The sequence below is a fragment of the Vigna unguiculata genome, chromosome 6 (genome assembly GCF_037176805.1).
Source record: "Vigna unguiculata cultivar grain cowpea cultivar isolate G323 ecotype 2 chromosome 6, ASM3717680v1, whole genome shotgun sequence".
Lineage (NCBI taxonomy): Eukaryota > Viridiplantae > Streptophyta > Magnoliopsida > Fabales > Fabaceae > Vigna > Vigna unguiculata.
The window spans coordinates 8,732,862-8,752,246 of NC_140797.1; the positions used below are offsets into that span (position 1 = coordinate 8,732,862).

The 19,385-nt window shown below is 33.7% G+C and overlaps 1 protein-coding gene and 1 long non-coding RNA gene across 3 annotated transcripts; both read right to left on the minus strand.

The window, feature by feature from the left end:
* Positions 1 to 2,359: 2,359 nt before the first annotated feature.
* Positions 2,360 to 4,017, minus strand: LOC146885487 (uncharacterized). Its single transcript, XR_014995983.1, has 3 exons — positions 3,893 to 4,017; positions 2,833 to 3,277; positions 2,360 to 2,700 (listed from the first exon to the last, which is right to left on the minus strand). It is a non-coding gene; the product is annotated as an uncharacterized LOC146885487 (long non-coding RNA).
* Positions 4,018 to 14,590: 10,573 nt separating this feature from the next.
* Positions 14,591 to 17,017, minus strand: LOC146885488 (protein neprosin-like). 2 transcript variants are annotated; one of them, XM_085675308.1, is made up of 7 exons: positions 16,840 to 17,017; positions 16,649 to 16,735; positions 16,320 to 16,514; positions 16,039 to 16,206; positions 15,621 to 15,674; positions 15,247 to 15,393; positions 14,591 to 15,040 (listed from the first exon to the last, which is right to left on the minus strand). In XM_085675308.1, exons 1-7 carry the CDS (start codon positions 16,984 to 16,986, stop codon positions 14,666 to 14,668), a joined length of 1,173 nt encoding a protein of 390 aa, XP_085531434.1. In that variant the 5' UTR covers positions 16,987 to 17,017; the 3' UTR covers positions 14,591 to 14,665. The 2 variants fall into 2 exon arrangements, with proteins under 2 accessions (XP_085531434.1, XP_085531435.1); XM_085675309.1 differs by lacking the exon at positions 15,247 to 15,393.
* Between the last annotated feature and the right edge of the window lie 2,368 nt (positions 17,018 to 19,385).

Here is a 19,385-nt window from a genome sequence, read left to right on the forward strand (position 1 = left end):
ATTCAACTATGTAGAAAACTCTAGAAGTATTTGCATTAGTTCTAGCTAGAAGTTTCTAGAATAATCTATAGGTCTATAAATACCCATGTATCCTACCATTTGTAATAAGAAGAACAACTAACACAACATCCAATACAACTATTCTCAACTACAAAATACACTTCTCCAACTGCTACTTTCACACTCTACTATCTACACATTTACTCTATCCCTTCAACTATCCCTTTCACAACATTTGCTCCAGTCAGCATACTCTTTTACTCTCTCTATATGTAGATGATCTTATTTATACTGGAACCAACACAAAGATGTTGATGGAATTTAAAGAAGATATGATGAAGACCTTTGAGATGACTGATCTTGGCTTGATGAGTTATTTCTTCGGCATAGAGGTAAGTCAAAGAGATGATGGAATATTCATCTCACAAAAGAAATATACAGAAGATTTGCTGAAGAAATTTAAGATGTACGGGTGCAAACCTGTAAGCACACCACTAGTGACGAATGAGAAACTACAAAAGGTGGATGGAGCACCAGAAGCCGATGCATCTCGATACAGGAGTCTAGTTGGAAGTCTACTTTATCTGACGGCTACACGACCAGATATCATGTTCGCTACAAGTCTCTTATCAAGATTCTTGCAAAACCCAAGCCAAATACATCTTGGCGTAGGCAAAAGAATTTTAAGATATCTACAAGGAACCAAAGAGTACGGTATATGGTACAAATCCACAGGCAATCCAACATTGCTTGGTTATACTGATAGTGATTGTGCAGGGTCAGTGGACGACATGAAGAGCACCTCAGGCTATGCTTTCTCACTTGGATCGGGGATATTCTCTTGGGCGTCAAAGAAGCAAGCCACAGTTGCACAATCAACCGCTGAAGCAGAATATGTGGCAGCCGCTGAAGCAACAAGTCAGACTATATGGCTTCGAAGAATACTCAAAGATATGGGAGAAAAACGAAGTGGCCCTACTACAATTAATTGTGACAATAAATCAACCATTGCAATGACAAAGAATCCTGTGCATCACAACAGAACAAAACATATAGCAATTAAATACCACTTCATAAGAGAAGCGGAAACAAATATGAAGATACGACTTGAGTACTGCCAGACAGAAGATCAAATTGCAGATATCTTCACAAAGGCTTTACCAAGACCAAGATTTGAACTACTACGCACTATGCTTGGAGTTACCGAATTTGCATCAAGGAGGAGTATTAAAGTATAATGCAAATTCTAGAAGAATCTAGAAAAATATAAGATAGAGATGTTGAAATGTAAAGAAACTTCTAGAGTATTGGAGAAAAGCCTAGGATAGAAAGAAAAATCAAGAACATTCAACTATGTAGAAAACTCTAGAAGTATTTGCATTAGTTCTAGCTAGAAGTTTATAGAATAATCTATAGGTCTATAAATACCCATGTATCCTACCATTTGTAATAAGAAGAACAACTAACACAACATCTAATACACTATTCTCAACTACAAAATACACTTCTCCAACTACTACTTTCACACTCTACTATCTACACATTTTCTCCATCCCTTCAACTATCCCTTTCACAACCTTTGAAATACTAACAATTGTCTACCGTAATGCCATCGCCTCAGTTACTCTCGCTCCCTTCGCCTTTCTTCTTGAAAGGTATCTTTGACTTACCTCTCTCATGCATGCATGCAAGTTCGTTTTGTAAAATTTTGAGTTAGACTTAAAATTTAAGTCTTAATAACTTTCTTAAAACAAATATTTTTTCAGGAAAATTAGGCCGAAAATGACTTTCCGAGTATTTTCAGAGATTATGGCACTGGCTTTCTTCGAGTATGATTCTCTTATACACTCATTGAACTTTGACTTTGTTATTATTGTTCAGTAGACGTAGCTAATTAAATTATACGATGCTACTTGCAGAATAATACTGGATCAGTGTTTCGCTCTATTGGGCATGAAATTCACGTCTGCTTCTTTCTTATCCGCTGTCATGAACTCCGCTCCCTCTATTACTTTTGTGATGGCAGTCATACTAGGGTAAGTATTCCATCAAATAAGAATAATACAAGGTTATTTTTACTTTTAGATTTTCTTTTGATCACATTTATTAAACATTTTTTTTCTATTTTTGTCTACCTCCCACTCACATATACCCTAGAAATAAGATGCAGATGTAGTTAGCTTCAAACTCTGTCTTTCTCTTTCAAGAAGATGCCAATGCAACATTATCGAAACAATTTGTATTTACCTGCAAGCTTATCTAATAAATATAAGAAAGGTTCTAAATAATGGTCCACAGGGGATTGGTTAGTAATGGATTAAAATGCTTCCATAGAAATGTTAGGCAAAAGTCCCACAACGCTAATTAATTTTCTCTTATTGTCTTTGGAAGTATAGCTTTCAAGAAAACAAATTTATTATTTTTAAACTCCGAGAATCAAAGAAAGAGAGAATTGACATGTTTTTAAAATTGGCAGAATGGAGCATATGAAAATTAAGGAGGTAGCATGTCAAGCGAAAGTGATTGGCACCGTAGTAACGTTTGGAGGAACCTTGCTTATGGCACTCTACAAAGGCCCCGTCCTTAGTTTCATGAGATCTTCGAGCAGCCATGCCAGCCAAACTGAGAACGTGAGCAACCCCACCGGCAACCATTGGGTCATAGGAACAGTGTTCCTCCTCATTGGTTGTGCAGGTTTCTCTGCATTTTACATATTATTGTAATTAATTATTGTAATTAAGTTTCACATATTATTATAAGATGAAATGTCTATGAATATCTTTGGAGAAATTAATGATTGGTGTTATGTAGGCCATAACATTGAGAAAATACCCAGCAGAGATGTCGGTGGCCACTTGGGTTTGCTTTGTAGGAACACTTCAAAGCTCTGTTGTTGCAATCTTGGCAGAACGCCAGCAACCTCATGCTTGGTCACTTGGTTGGGACACACGACTCTTTGCCCCTGCTTACGCGGTTAGTGCTTTTGGATTGGATTCATGGTACAGTAATATATGTACCTAAACAACACTGTTTGGTCTGAAAATCTTATATTTTTCTTAACCACTGTTTTAAACATTGTACGTATTACAGGGAATAGTTACATACAAGGCATGGTCATAAAATCCATGGGTCCAGTTATTGTGACTGCTTTCAATCCTCTGCGTATGATCATTGTTACCGGCTTGGCCTGCATCATCCTATCTGAGCAACTCTACCTTGGAAGGTACTACTACAATGCTTTCATTCTCCACATTTTCTTTTTTTCTCTTTACTGACCCTATATGATATATCAGTAATTTAATCACGTAATTTAAAGAATGTGTACTTTTAAAATTTAATTATATATTTAATCATCTAATTTGTTAAAAAAAAATTACAAATTTAAGTAGACTATTAATATATATATATATATATATATATATATATATATATATATATATATATAACAATATTAGTTAATTAGTAACATAAATATGAGTAATAATAAAACTTGACATCTTTTATAATTAAAAGATTAAAAGTTAAACTTGGTATTAAAGTTTTACAATAACCAAAAGTATCATTCACGAAATTGTAAGAAAAGAAAAGGAATTTAAGTCTAATTAATTTATCCACTCATATTTTAAAACATTTGTTTATAAATAGTTTTAAAAAAAATATTTTTCTCGAAGGTGAAGGTAGTGCAGTAGCTGATGAAGATGATGAACACTAACTCTCTTCCATGCGTTTGGATTGTTGAATGAAAGTTATTTTTCTATCATATTCCACTTAATTCGGTCTATATAGTTAGTGCTATGTTTGGATTGAAAAGAGGACAAATAGTGAGCAATAGGCTACACCTACTCAGAACATATTAATGAACAATATGAAGGTGAGAGTTTGTATTACTTACCAGGTTACTCACAGACCAGAGAAATCGCCCAGAAATCAGATATCAGCACCCTTCAGTTTTCGATTTTCGAGAATGAGAAACAGAGGCTTTGTTTCAGAGAAGGATTTTCCTTTAAAAGAATTCAACAATTAAAATTACTAATAAAATCTAAATTTCTAACGGTTAAGTAAAACCACCTTTAAAGAAGAAGAGAATTTTAGAATTATTTTAGTGTTATTTATCTCGATAAACAAACTTTTATCACCAAGGTTCACGAAAGAAAAAGCTTCAATTTTAATTAAAAAACAATATGAATTATGGCTAAGTTTGTCATTTATAATTCATATGCATGGTTTCGTTCTTGACTTAAGTTATCATATTCTACTTAATTCTGTCTATATCTAGTGCTATCTTTGGATTGAAAAGAGGACAATTTTGAATTATGCTTTTTTATACTTATCCGTAAATACAATTCAGTCCACTAAAACATGATATAAAATATGTAACAGAAACAAAAATAATTTTTTATCAGTATAAAATAGTGTAATATTTTTTTATTATTATTTTTATTACATGGACTTATCTTAATGCACAAAAATCACATTTGCATTCTAGGATTAGGCTAGTATGCATTAATCCTATCTACTGCCATCATATGTGCATTTCCGGTTGATAACTCTCATAGTATATCTCATATTCATATCATGCATTATGTTTTTATATTCAGTTTTACATTGCAAATATAAAGGAATCTAAATAAATTTGCCAATTCTAGGGCTCAACCCCATGGCCTCTACACTCCTTTACCTATCCCTTCTTTTCTTTGGGTAGACATGTCAATGTATTTCATACTAGAGCTCCCAAGGACAAGGAAAGGTAAGGATTCTATCTTTGTGATTGTGGAATGGTTGACCTTAGAGGTCTTAAAAGAGCACTTCTTAATGCCTCACATGAGAAAGCATGTGGAGAGACATTGTGGAAATTGCATAGCATGCCAAAAGGCCAAGTATAAGGCTCAATCCCATGGCCTCTGTACTCTTTTACCTATCCCTTCTTTGCCTTGGGTAGACATCTCAATGAATTTCATACTATAGGCCAAGTAGGTATTCTATCTTTGTGGTTATGGATAGGTTTCCTAAGATGGCTCATTTTATTCCATGCCACAAGGTAGATGATGCAAGTTTCATTCAAAATCTCTTCTTTAAGGAAGTTGTATGGCTTCATGGCATACCTAGGACCATGGTGAGTGATAGCGACACAAATTTCTTAAGCCACTTTTTGAAGACATTATATGAGATGCTTGGAACCAAACATCTCTTTTTTAATAGTTATCACACTCAAACAGATGGCCAAATCGAGATGGTGAATAGAACATTGGACCAAATGTTGAAGTGCATGATAGCCAAGAATCCTAGGGAGTGGGAAGACGTTCTTCCTCATGTAGAGTTTGCATATAATAGGGTGGTGCACTCCATAACTTCCTACTCTCCCTTTGTGGTTGTTTATGGGTTCAATCCTTTAACACCTCTTGATTTATTTCCTCTTCATACTCATGAGGCATGGACTTGCAAAGATGGAGAAGAGCGTTCTAAGATGATCCAAGATTTGAATGCTCAAGTCAATAAGACTATAGAGAGAAAGGTTAGGTAATACCAAAGGTTTGCAAATAAAGGAAGGAAAGTGGTCACCTTCAAAGAGAGTAATTAGGTATGGATTCACTTGAGGAAGGAGATGTTTCCTATATAAAGGAAGTCCAAACTCCACCCTATCAAGGATGGCCTTTTTGATTTTCTAAGGAGAATAAATAATAATTCATATGAGTTAGATTTACCCCTTAGTAACAACATGAGTCATACATTTAATGTGTATGATCTTTCTTCTTTTCATGTAGGTTTTACATATTCGTGGTCCGATTCTCTCCAAGAAGGGGAGGATAATGAGTCCATGACTCCTCATGAGAGCCTAGATGACCATCCTAGAAAGATTAATAGAAGCATGACTAGAAGATAGGCTTCTAGAACCTTATTTGTTGAATTTGTTAAGAGACCCCTTCTATTACCTATAAAAGGGGTTCTTCTAGACTTGTAAAATGGTTGAATATTTTAGTGTTTATACTACATATATTTCGACCACTTTGTGAGAGTGCTCTATTGAGAGTGTTCCTCTCCTTGTCTTGTCGTGAGCCTAGAGCTCAAGTGACGACTGTAAGACCCAGGAAAATTAAATGAATAAATAAATATTTATTTAATTAATGAGAGGGTGGGAATCCCTAAGTTAATTAATGCGAAGAAATAAGAAAATGAATAGTACTAGCTCAAGTGGTTAAGAGTACTTGGTTTTATTATTTTTCATGGATGTTTAACCATGAGGTGTAATAATATAAACATAAATGAGTATTAATTAGTATAAAACATGAATTGGTTGATTGGTTATGCAGTGGCTTGATAATTGGGTGGTTGTGTGTTCGAACCTTGGTGAACATGAAATAATTCTTTTTGTGTTCAGATTATTTTAGGTTCTGAGTAAAGATGTCCAGAAACCCTAGCCATCATAGTGGGAAAATGGAAGGGTTGGAAAAACTATAGAAATAATGGCATTTAAATGACCATTAACTCTGGTTTAATGGATTTTCGTATTTTATAATTTTATTTAATTTTGGTTGGAAAAAGAAGGGAGAGAGGGAATTGAGGGGTGAAATTCACTTACCAACTAAAGGAGGGTGGAAGAACGCTGATCTGGTAATCTAAAGAGTGAGGGTTGGAGAGGGTTTTATGGATAAAGATCAAAGAAAGGACGATTTTGGATCAAGGAGGAAGCCTAGGAGCACTCTTGGAGCAAGGAGACCAGGTTAGGGGAGTTGTAGTTGTACTTTGATTTAATTTGTTGTGATTGCATGATAGAATGGATGCATGAGTACTTATTTTTCTTTATAAATTTCTGATTATGTTGCGTTTCTAGGAATTTCTGATTATGTTATTGTTGGAATTTTCCTATCATTGATGGTGATTTTGATGTTTGGATGCTTACAAGAGATGTGGAGTTTGAAAAGGGATGGGAATGAATGTCAAATGAGAAATTAGGTTCCCAATTTTAGTTATTTGGTAATGGAATGACTCAATTGAAGGTGTGTGCTTGCTAGAAATTTAATTAAGAGTTGATTGTAATATTAAATGTCTGGATCATAGTGTGGGGGGAAACTTTAAGGTTCTCAGAGGTAGGAAAAATCTGGGATTTTACCCAGAACTTGAAGCATCGCCTAACGGCAAGCTATGTGCCTCCAGGTGATAACCAGCGACCTGCAATTTTTTGGCTGGTGGTGTGGGGCGTGATCTAGGGAATGTCTTTGGGGTTTAATTGGAATCATGCTTGTAGTAATAGGATAAAACTGGAATAATAAGATTGTTGTGGTTTCCACACACTAAGAGGCTTGGAGAGTTATGGATAACTTGACTTGGAAATTGAGAGTTTGACTATAGGAAATAGTGCAAGTGTAGTTTTGGTAAAATTAGGGAAGTTCTTATGATTTATGATATGTTGCAATGGTTGTCTTTGTATCTTTGGCCACAAGCGGGATTATTCTCTCCTGGTTTAAGTGATAATTCTAAGGGGATTGCATAAGTACCTAAACGTATAAATCATTGGAATATACTGATATTGGGTGACTTAGAAAGGGTACAATGATGTAATATAAGAATACTACTATAAAAGTTGAATGTTGTTGTTGTCAACTATTATGAACATGATTCCTTTCTTATGAAAGTTAAATAATTGGAATATTTTAATTAAAGAAATTATAGGAAGTGATATATGAGGATGATGGTATAAGTTAGTGAGTATTCTACTTCTGGACTATTTTATGCATCTTGGATGTGTGCTTAGGTTGTTTGAGGTGTAAAAACCAGATTTGGGGTTGATAAACCAGTAGTTGTCACGCTACTGGTATAGTGCCTAGCAGTAGAAGGGAGACTGCCAAGTAGTAGAAGGAACATGGGAAGTCCTTGGAACGCACAACTCTTGGCGGCAAGGAGGGTTTTGCCAAGCGATAGCGGCCAAAGCAAAGGCCACTAGAATCGTGTAACGCTTGGCAGTAGGAATGGTTCCGCTAGGCGACAACTATCAAACAAAGAGCTCTAGAGGTGTGTGGCGCCTAGCGGTGTGTAGTCCCTGCCATGTGATCTAGAACCAGATTTCGCTCGCCGACATTGGAGATGCACCAAGCGGTAATGCGTATAGAGGGACGTTGCGTTGGAGGATTTTACACAACTTTGAATGGAGGACTTGAGGAAATGACTTGTTGAGGGCCCTTTACAAGTTGTAGCTTGTACTAAGGAGTTAAACACGTGGCCATTCTAGGTTGTAGCCTGATGGTATTGAAATTCCAATGTGAGCGTGCTAGTTGTGGCTAGTACAGATGGTTCACTCGATTGCCTTTCACGGTCGGAGTCGGTGAAATTAGTAGTCTTGAATACGAATTGTGGTCCGTATTGGGGAGCTCTGCTCGGTGTTACGGATTTAGTCCGTGACTGGATAATTCCTGCGTGTGATCTACAGGTGGTGGCTGGTAGATGGAGGGACAACGAGTTGGACTAAGATTAAACTAGGACTAATGAAGCAAAGAAAATTTAACACTACTTTTCTTTATATTATTAATAGAATAAGCGAAAAATTACTACTTAAAAGAAAATGCAAACTAAAGACTAAGTATCTAATTTACACAAAATATGTCCAAAATTTGGCCCTAAAAGAATGTTTTTAAGCTTAAAAATTTTTAGCACTTGGGGACTCAACATGTATGTTGCTGTAACATTCTCACCATATATTACTAGTTTAAATAAAATAAAAATAGAACTACAATTAATAAAATCACTTTCCCAAAACACAAGGAAATTCAAAATTTATTAAATACGCCAAAGCTCCAAAATTACATTAAAATCCATAAAGGTTTCATAAAACTTTATTATTCACGCGTAATTCAAATCCATACTTCAACCTTAAACATTACAAAATTCAAAGTTCTAAAATCGTAATTAACCGTTTACAAAATATATAACATGGTTTTCAAAAAACATTTCTCAAGCTAGCCCCCCTCCGGCTCTATACATCAACACCGTCACCAAGATCATATGCTCCCATGTAACAAGTTACACAATTATCACCAAACACAAGTAGAAAGGGTGAGCGCAATATAATTAACTTGCATAAAGAATGATATCATAAAACCCTCACCCAAAACATTTTAACTTATCCCAAAAGCCCTTCTGAGAACTTTTATCCTTATGCACAAGCAATCATGGCCTCCCACCATGTTCATCCACATTCTACACACTTTGACATTGACCTTAAGATCCTACCGCTCGTGGTCCAACCCCTACGAGCCAGCCACTCGTAGCCCAACACATGTGGGAAATATAACATTACGAACCACCATCCATAACAACCAAATGGAGCTAACCAATACGAACCACCATCCATATTCTTACACAGGATTACCAACATCACCAGCCTCCTACCCGTGAATGACAATCAAGTGGAGCTAGCCAATACAAGCCTCCCACTCGTATGCTCACAGAGGATTTCCAACATCACCGACTTACCACCCGTGATCGCCACGTGTTTACAATCCATTACGAGCCACCACTCATAAATGGGTCTTAGCATGTCTCACACCCAAATCCCTCATCCAAAGTCGTGTAAAACCCTCAATATCATAAACCTTCCCTATATGAGATCAGTACATACTCAACCTTGATCTTAGGGATTCCAATGCTTCCACGAACCTGCACACTTGTGGTCCAACTCTACGATCCTTCTCACTCGTAGTCCAACACGTGTGAACACCTGCTATGAACCTACCTGCTCATAACAACCTCAAGTGTGAGCATGGAACATACGAATCTCCCCGCTTGTATCCCCACACAAGAGTACATCCAATACGAACCTCCCCATTCCATATTGATTATGATGAGTGATTATAAAATCCTAGATTTATAGGAATTATCATGAAACATGAATTGGTAGTGTACTTGCTTTGGAATTGGATGGTTGTATGTTCAAACCTTGCTAAACACAAATTAGGCTTTCTTTTTTCTAAAATTAATTTTGGCATGGATGGGAAAGGTCTGAAACCCTAGTCGTCAAAGGGGGCAACCAAGAGGGCTAGAAAACCATCATAAAACAGTAATACAATGATCATTACGCTCTTTGTTAATGCTAATTTCATTTTAATCATTAAAGCCGTTAAAATTAAGGTTGTGAGGGGAGAATAACAGTGAGTTAAAGGTGAGGTAGAGACCTTTTGATACATTCAATCAAATTGCACTTAAAAGAGAGAGCCAAGAGGGAATTGGGAGATATTGAACATGGAAAAGTAAAAGACTCAAGAAGTGGGAGTTGTGCTAATCATCAAGGATCATAACTTGCAATTAGAAGCGAGGAATTTAGGTTAGGGGAGATGCGATGATTGTTTTAAATTTACTATAATGTTTTTGTATGGCTTGATGTATGCGTGGTGCCTTTTTCATTCATTTTCGTGCATTATTTTCAAGTTTCTGGAAATTTTCCAAAAACCGCTTGGCAGTTTTGAAGACGCCTTAGGAGATGCATGAGAGCTGGACCCATTTTTGGATTTTGTGATGAACCGCCTGGCGGCAAGGTTGGCTCCACAAGGTGACGTGAACACTGGTGTAATTACGCTATTTATCGTGCAGTAGGAACCGTCGGGCAGTAGCACCCATATATATATGTGTGTGTGTGTGTGATGGATGAGTATGTTTTGGGTAGTGCTTGTTGAGCCATGTTGAATATATAAATCTATATATGTTAGCTCGAATGTGTGATGTTAGAAGTATGTGAGAAAGGCCATTATTGAGGATATCCTTATAACCAAGTGTTGTATGATCACTATGGGTTTTGGACAAGTATGAGAACATGATAATAATGCTTTAAATGTAATGGAATTGCGGGGGCATGCAGAATAAGTATATGGCATTGACTATGGCTTATGTGGTGTATGTGAATTGTATGCATGCAAAGGGTTGGGAAAATGAGAAGGGGAAAATAATGTGTGTTGGATTCGACTATGATGTTTTTAAGGAGTATGAGTGTGTTTACTATTTAAAGTGGTTCCATGATTATGAGTGATGGTTGTTGAAATACATGTTTAATATGTGATATTTGTGTACAAGTATGTTAAAGCTATCTAAGTTAAGACTATGCATTTGAGTCATGTGATTTATGGAAGTATATATATATATATATATATATATATATATATATATATATATATATATATATATATATATATATATATATATATATATACACACACACATTCTTAATTGTGGACATGCATAATTGTAAGAGTAGGATTGAATGTAACATGTTTAAGGGTGTTAAACCAGCAATGGGTTGTTACTGGTATAGCACCTGGCGACACAGTGGTGGTTGCCAGGCGATAAGAGTACCAAAGATGTCCCTGGAGCGAGTGGCGCCTAGCAGTGACGAGTGAACCACTAGGAGATAGCCACTAAGATAGTGGCTTTGTTTGTGTTTAGCGCCTAGCGGCAAGAGGGTTCAACTAGTCGGTGTGCGTTGCTTGTCGCTTGGCAGTGCTTAGTCAGGCAATAGCGCAAAGAATAGTGTTTTTTATGTTGGGCTTCAACCAGGAGATGCTTGACTGTGTCATGAGCGGGTAGGTTCATGGTTGGTGGTGAACACGTGATAAAATGAACAAGGAGGTTCAGATTATGATGCTCTCATGTGAGGATACGAGCAGGGAGGTTCTATGTTCCGTGCTCACACTTAAAAGCTACTATAAGCGGGGAGGTTCTTAGCTGTTAGATCACGTGTGTTGGACTGCAGGCGGGGAGGTTCATAGAGACAGGACCACGAGCGAGGAGGTTCGTGGAAACATGTAGTATGGCGTTATGTAGTGTGGTCCGTAACAAGTTTTCCGCACGTGTGTTTTGGGAAGAGGAGTTGTAATAAATGCAGTTTGATTTTATTTCTACTTTATCTTATTTAAATTAGTAATTTCTGACCGGGATGTTACACATTTCATGTTTTTCTTGGCATATCATGCACATATAATTATGACACTATGCCACGTGTCCATGTATACACACAAAACAAATTAAATAGTTAAAACATCACACTAATGGCATTCACAAGACTCAAACCCAAGTCCTCTCAACACCAACCCACATGCTTAACCACTTGAGCTACCATTACTCCTTTTCATAACTCTCTGCATTAATTACTACATAGATCCCTTCATTCGCTTTTATTAAATAAATATTTATTTATTTATTTAATTTTCCCTAATCTTACATCATACATTACATATTCAATTAGGAGCTAAAAAAACATAGAGTTCACAGTGTGTAGTATCAGTTTAGGTACAACATCAGTAGCTTAGTTAGATTTAGATCACATTCATCCTTAGTTTAGATTATAATACATATTTTAAATAGTTTGAGTACAATTAGTTATTTTTCCTCACTCAAATTACATCACACACTATAACTATTTACTTGATTGCTCTATCGTTGGATTGATTATTGGATGACTTTATACTAAATTTAAGGGGAAAACTAGTAATCTTGAGTTTATCAATATTTGTATAAACTTGAGGCAAGTAGAGTTTATCAATGCACCACTAATCTTAAGTATGGTGAGCCTTGTGCCCACTCAAGTAGCGTGCCATCACCATTAGCCATTTACCCATTTAAAATTAGTTTAGTTAGGTTTTTAGGCTAGTTTTAAAAAAGTATCTTCATTAATACAATAAAGGTTTATAAATTGGGATTTTGAGTTCTACTTAATCATTTCTTGTGATTCTTGTTTCTATATTCAATAGAGGTTCATTTGCATCATTTTACATCTTAACATCACTATTTCATTCATTCTTTGATGAAATTTGAGCATGTCTTGTATCTAGCAATGAACACTTTCATGTATATTCATTCATGATTAGATTCATTGCATATCACCATTCAATTTCATTTCCAGTAGCTTCATTTAGTTTAATACATGCATTGGGAGCATCTCACATGTTTAGATTGTGTGTGGGTTATTCCCATTGCATAGTTCACATACCTTGCTCATTTTGACATTTCATCAAACACCATATGTGCATTTTAGTTTACTTGATAATCATGTAAAACACTTTGCATACATACACATTCATACCATTTCTAGTTCATTGTAGTTCCATTTAAAGTATATTCATTTTAGTTTACTTTTATTAGATTTTCTCCATTTCACAAAGCATATATCAGATATTTCTCAATATTAATTTCTTTAAAATGTTTCATTCAAACACTTTTTTATTCTAGAGTGATAGTACTCGTTGTAACTCATATCATAGAATCTATATTTCAATTACTTGTATCAATATGTTAATTTGTATGAATAATCAAAGATCAAACACCTGTTTCAGATCACCAAAGAATGTCATAAAAGTGACAACATTAAAGGTCATCTAATACTTAGGTCGTTTAATGACTTAAGTTGTTTTTACTCATCTAATGACACAGTCTTCTAACACTCGATTCATCTAATGACTTCAGTTGTCTAGGATCGTTTAATGCCTTAGTCGTCTAATGACTTGAATTTTTCTTGAATCGTCTAACACCTTAGTCATATAACAAAATGACTTAGGTTGTCTAGACATTTGGGTCACCATTTACCTAATGATTTCTACAATTAGAATCGTCTAACACCTTGACTTGTGTAATCCTTAGACTCATCTAATGCTTTAGATTTGGCTTTTGCATTATCCAAACTTATTGCTTTCATTTACACATGCAATTGAGCAATTGCAAGCAATACTACCCATCATATATTTTGATCTTCAAACAACATTGATCAATTTCTCATCCTCACTAATTCCATTAGATGCTCTCTTTTATCGTCTAACAACATGTTCACCTCTGAGTAAAGACTTACTCGTCTAGTAGAGTATTCTGTTATCATAAAAACCTTATTGGTTGTGAAGACATGTATACTTTAACAATTACCTTATATGAAACATATGAAAGGGAAAAAGTATTGCAAGTTTCATCATACTTATTGTCATATGACTAGTAACTATGTACATTTCAAAAATACCATTCTAGATAAAATTGAGCAAGGTAGGCTCAAGTTTGAAGAAAAATCAATGAAAGTGGATAATGATCCTTTCAAGAATTAGGTTGGATATATCAAGCCACTTATTAACACTATTGATAGTGTTGGCAAGAGTGGTGTAGTAAATGTACCATGGCTGGTGTGGCATGGATAGATGGAACAGTAGCCGCCAATTGATGTAACATACTCAAAAATCAAGAAAACCCATCATTAATGCATAATGAGAATCCAACCATTAGTGGACATGAAACATTTTAAACTTTTAGAGAAGAGCTTTGAAGAAATGAACTTTGAATGTTCACCTTCAAAATGACAATTGTCAAAATATTTCATTAATTACGAAAATTTGAAACTTAAAAGAATATAACATATAAATTATAACTTTATTGTGAAGTAATGTTACATACATAAAAATCCATTGGTGGGAGATATATTTAATATTTCTGAGTAACTGACATTAATAAAATTCGTCGGTTATGGACAAAGAAATATTGGTATAATTGTCTACCTATAAACAAAAGTTTTGCAACATATTTCAAAACTAAATTAAAAGATGAAAAATAACAATATTAATCTACCACTACAAAAAAAGATATTATAATAGTAGTTTATTCGAAATCATGATTGTTTTTCTTAACTTCATCTAAAGTTTAATTGAAAATAAAATTAATTGCCACAATTCCCACCGGGTCCTCCAAACATGAGGAGGTAACCAAAGTGGGGTCCTTGATCTCCATAGTATCTAACATCATAACACATGGGATTGTCAGTGAAGGAATGGGTTTCATATACTTTAGCTCCATGAGTTTTTCTTTCATTATCTTGAATCGAAACTAGTTTAAAGTAACAAGCATGCCTAGGATTATCATCATGAGGAAAATGTCCAGACCCCATTTGAGGACTTTGAGTACCAGGATGAGTTCTTGTTCTTCCTCCCCACCCTACTTGATCAGCTGAGCTCATGTTTGAGAACAATTTTGCTGGAAAATATCCAATAAATTTATTTTCTATACTTATCCACCAATTTTTGGTCACATGATCCTGAAAACATACACACACTTTTATGAAAAAAATATATATGATGCTTAGTGTTAATTGTGTCTACCATACAATATTAACTTTTTTTTTTCACTATATGAATTCAATTAAAAAAGTTTATTCAAGAAATCAAAATATATTAATCCCATATGAGGTAAATCTAATTTTATGTTTTTATTATAGTGAAAGTTATATACAACGATTATGACCTGAGAAATAGAAAAGGGAGACGCATAAAGTGGTCCTCCATAATGAGAGACGGGGTCTAGGGGTACACCAAGATAAATTTCTTTGTTAGTTTGAACAAAACCTGCACATCGAATATTGTAGCATCCTGTCTTCTTGTAGTTGTCTAACTGTAAATTTTTAACACCATATCAAATTTTGAATAATGATATTAATATGATACATTAATTAATTCAAATTTATTTAGGATATAAACTAAGGACTTAATTATATCCTTATACATGAAATTGAAGAGAAAAAAATATCCTTCACTAAGTAAGAAAGATTTATTAAGGGAGTACATCTATAATTCATTTCTATAAACTAAGTATAAAAAAATGTAATGATATATTCTTACCGTCCATGAAGTATAATAATGGGTTGCATAATCACCATATAGTTGTGGAATCACCTGATAGCAGTGTACTGGATTAACTAGAAAATTCTTTTCTTTTATCAAATTAATAATAATTAATTAACACACATGCACGCACACATGTACGCATACACACATGCTAACATGCCTGCATGCATTACACATGCACAAACGTATGCACCAACACACACACACACACGCGCACGCACATACATAAAAACACCCACCCCCCCCACACACACACATATCCACTCACTCAAACACAAGCACACACATGCACACACTGTCACGCATAAACACACACATGCGAACACACCCACACACAAACACACGCCCACGAACACATGCACACACACACACACATACGTAAAAAATGCCAATTGTTAAAATTTCAACTCACATGCCATCCTAATGAGATTTTGTTAGTGGATTCTATGGGACCATTTTGAACCCATAAATGAGACATAGAGATTTGAAGCTTGGTATCAACTCGCGGATTAAAAATACTATTTGTACCTCCGACACCGTAATAAGGACCATAATTTGGTTTAAGGGAAACTTCTGCAATCTGAAAAATTAAATATATTTTAATAAATAGCCAGATTGAAAAAATTAGATTGAATATAATTTAAAAAAAATAAAGTACCAACATTTTAAACTACTTTAATAAAAATATCTTACATGAACACCAGGAAGGTCATGAACCAATATATGATCGTTAAGTAACGATTTTTCTCTAATAAGGTCTTCTTTTGTTGTTCTCAATATAGGAACAGTCCCCATTGGACATTCATCCTTACCCAATCCAAATATGGGTCTAGTTCCTAAAGTTTTCTGACTTGTCTCTCTAGTCACATTTTGAAAGTTGGGTTTTCTCTAAAAATAAAGAAATAAAGAAACAATTTTGAGAGCATGGAAACATTGGCAAAGAAGTGTTGAAAGTTAACCCCAAATATTGGAAAGAAAATGAAAGTGAAATTTCTTTGTAATTAGAGGTTTTAATTATATACCTGCAACTTATGGCCCTTTAATAAAGGATGGTCAAATGATGGTTGTTTCAAAATGTCAATGCAATCAACAATGTGTCCGATCTTTGTCTTACAGATTCAAAGTAAAGCGATACAAATGAAATTATTAAACGATGTAATGTGGTATCAACTAATGGAAGCATATCATGAAATATCAGAAAGTTGAGACATACATGAATACTCTTAATAGGAGGCTTATTAATAAGCTCAAGTTTTCTCTCCAACTCCAAATCTTCCTTTAGTATAGATGGATTTCCGTCAACTTTATAAGTAACATGAGTATTTAACAAATACATAACAAACAACAATATATGGATCATCTTTTTCACAACTATTACCCAACACAATAGTTTGATGCACACACACATGCACATATATAATAAATAGATTGAAATATCCAAGGTCAAATTAATAACATTTTTAGATGAATAATAAAGTCAAACATATGATGTATATAGTCATAACTGTCATAAAAAAAATGTATAATACTCATTTGGTTTCTTCTCATTTATGATTTTAAATGTCAACAACATATTTTAAATATAATAACTATCGTTACTTTTTACGTAGCAATTAATATAATATTTAATATTTTGATATTTATTATTTATTATTTATTATATAATATATGACAGTTATTAGCATTTATTATATATCTTTATTAACTTTTAATAATTATATGTCATTTATAATTTTAATAATATATAAATATATATAATAATCATAATAAATTCATTAAAATACTCAAAATGAAGTTAATAACATTGTTAAATGAATAACGAAGTAAAACATTTAGTGCATATAAGAATGATAATGGATGGGGACGAGTTTAATTAACTCATACTCATCTCTAGAGAAAAAATTCATCATCATCCCCGTACCAAAATTCAATGGATATATATATTATAAGGTCACTTGATAGAATGAGTGTTTTAAGAATTTAAGTAGGGACAGGGATATGGTAGGATGAGTATTATGGGGGGTGTGGGAACGAGGACGAAGCAAATATTTACTTCTCCATACCCAATTGAGAAGTCGGGTAGTCCCCATACTCATATCTATATCCAGTCAAGGTGTGGATTTTCCATCACAACAAGAATGTGTTCGGGCAATATCCACAGGAACATATTTATTTGTCATCTCTAGCTGCATAAGATCTCGAATGCCATAAAAAGATGTGGAATGTTCATTTGACTTCTTCTCGTTTATGATTTTAAATCTTTTATATAAAATTTGAAAAATATATTTAACATGTAATAACTATTGTATGTTACTTTTTATACAGTAATTAATTCACAACATTTGATATTTAGTATTTATTACTTATTGTATGCCATTTATTAGCGTTTATTATATGTCTATATTAATTTTTATAATTATATATATATATATATATATATATATATATATATATATATATATATAATACTGTATAAAATATTTTATGAAAAGTTAATAACAGTTTTAGATGAATAGTAAAATATGTATATAGTTAGGAGAGTCATAAAATATGTATAATACTTATTTGTTTCTTCTTATGATTTTAAGTTTATTTAAGATATAATTACGTATGTTACTTATTTAATATTTGGTATTTATTACACATTTATTAATATTTATTATATATCTTTATTAACTTTTAATAAATATATGCTATTTATAATTTTATTGTTATAAAATAAAACTAATAATAGAAAGAAGAAGAAAAGAAATAAGGCATAATGAAGTGAAGAGTAATTTTTGTATATGTCTTATTACTAATAGGAAGGATTCTATCTATAGATCCAAGATGTAGCCTAAAGGATACATATCAAATAGTTAATACAACTGTTTACATAAAGAGTATTTAATCATATGAAGGAGTATCAATCATATCAATAATATGAGTACTTATATCAAATCAATGGACGACCATTAATAAATAACACTCCTCCTTGGTGTCCATTGATAAGAATGTGTCTTATTAAAGCCTTACTAAGAAAAATCCTTTGGGATAAAAGCCTAATGCAATAAAAGGAGTACAATATTCTGTATTCTTTAATACAATATTGTTCATCACATATTTTATTTCCCCCCCTCATGTAAACTTACATCATTATGATGACGAAGTCCAAACTTGTGAATCATTTGCTCAAAAGTTTTTCTTGGCAAAAACTTTATAAATAGACCTGCCAAATTTTAACATGAATGAATCTTTTGGATATCTGTCATCCTTTGTATTTAACAATACACTATTTCTTTATATATAGTTGTTGATCCCATCTTTGTTGAGGATAGGCACAAGTTTCTTGCACATGTTGAATTATAGACCTTAACCAAACACATTCACAACTTACCTCATGTAACAAAAAGATTTTATATGATTAGACAATGTTGTTACTATGGTTTATTTAATATACCATCATGAAATCATTGTGCTATCGCATGTAAACAAATATCCCTCAACGTAACGAAGTATATGTTTCACTGCAATCCATTTTCTTCTTGTAGTTGAAGAATTATATCTTGCTTAACAAATTTACAACAAACACAAAATTAGGTCGAGTATAATTAGTAAGATACATTAGTCTTCCTATGAGACAAATATATGGTACTTCTAGATCAAGAAGATCTTCATCATTTTCTTGAGTTCTAAGAAGATCCTTTATCAACATCTAACAACCTCACAACTATTGGAGTACATAATGGATGTGACTTGTCCATTTAGAACATTTTAAGC

What these genes read in the sequence shown, in the direction of transcription:
- LOC146885488 (XM_085675308.1), bottom strand. Translation starts at nt 16,986, where the DNA reads ATGATCCATATATTGTTGTTTGTTATGTATTTGTTAAATACTCATGTT. An exon ending in AAATCTCATTAGGATGGCAT is followed by an intron (nt 15,675 to 16,038) that starts GTGAGTTGAAAT and finishes CACTGCTATCAG; the next exon opens with GTGATTCCACAACTATATGG. An exon ending in ATTATTATACTTCATGGACG is followed by an intron (nt 15,394 to 15,620) that starts GTAAGAATATAT and finishes AAAAATTTACAG; the next exon opens with TTAGACAACTACAAGAAGAC.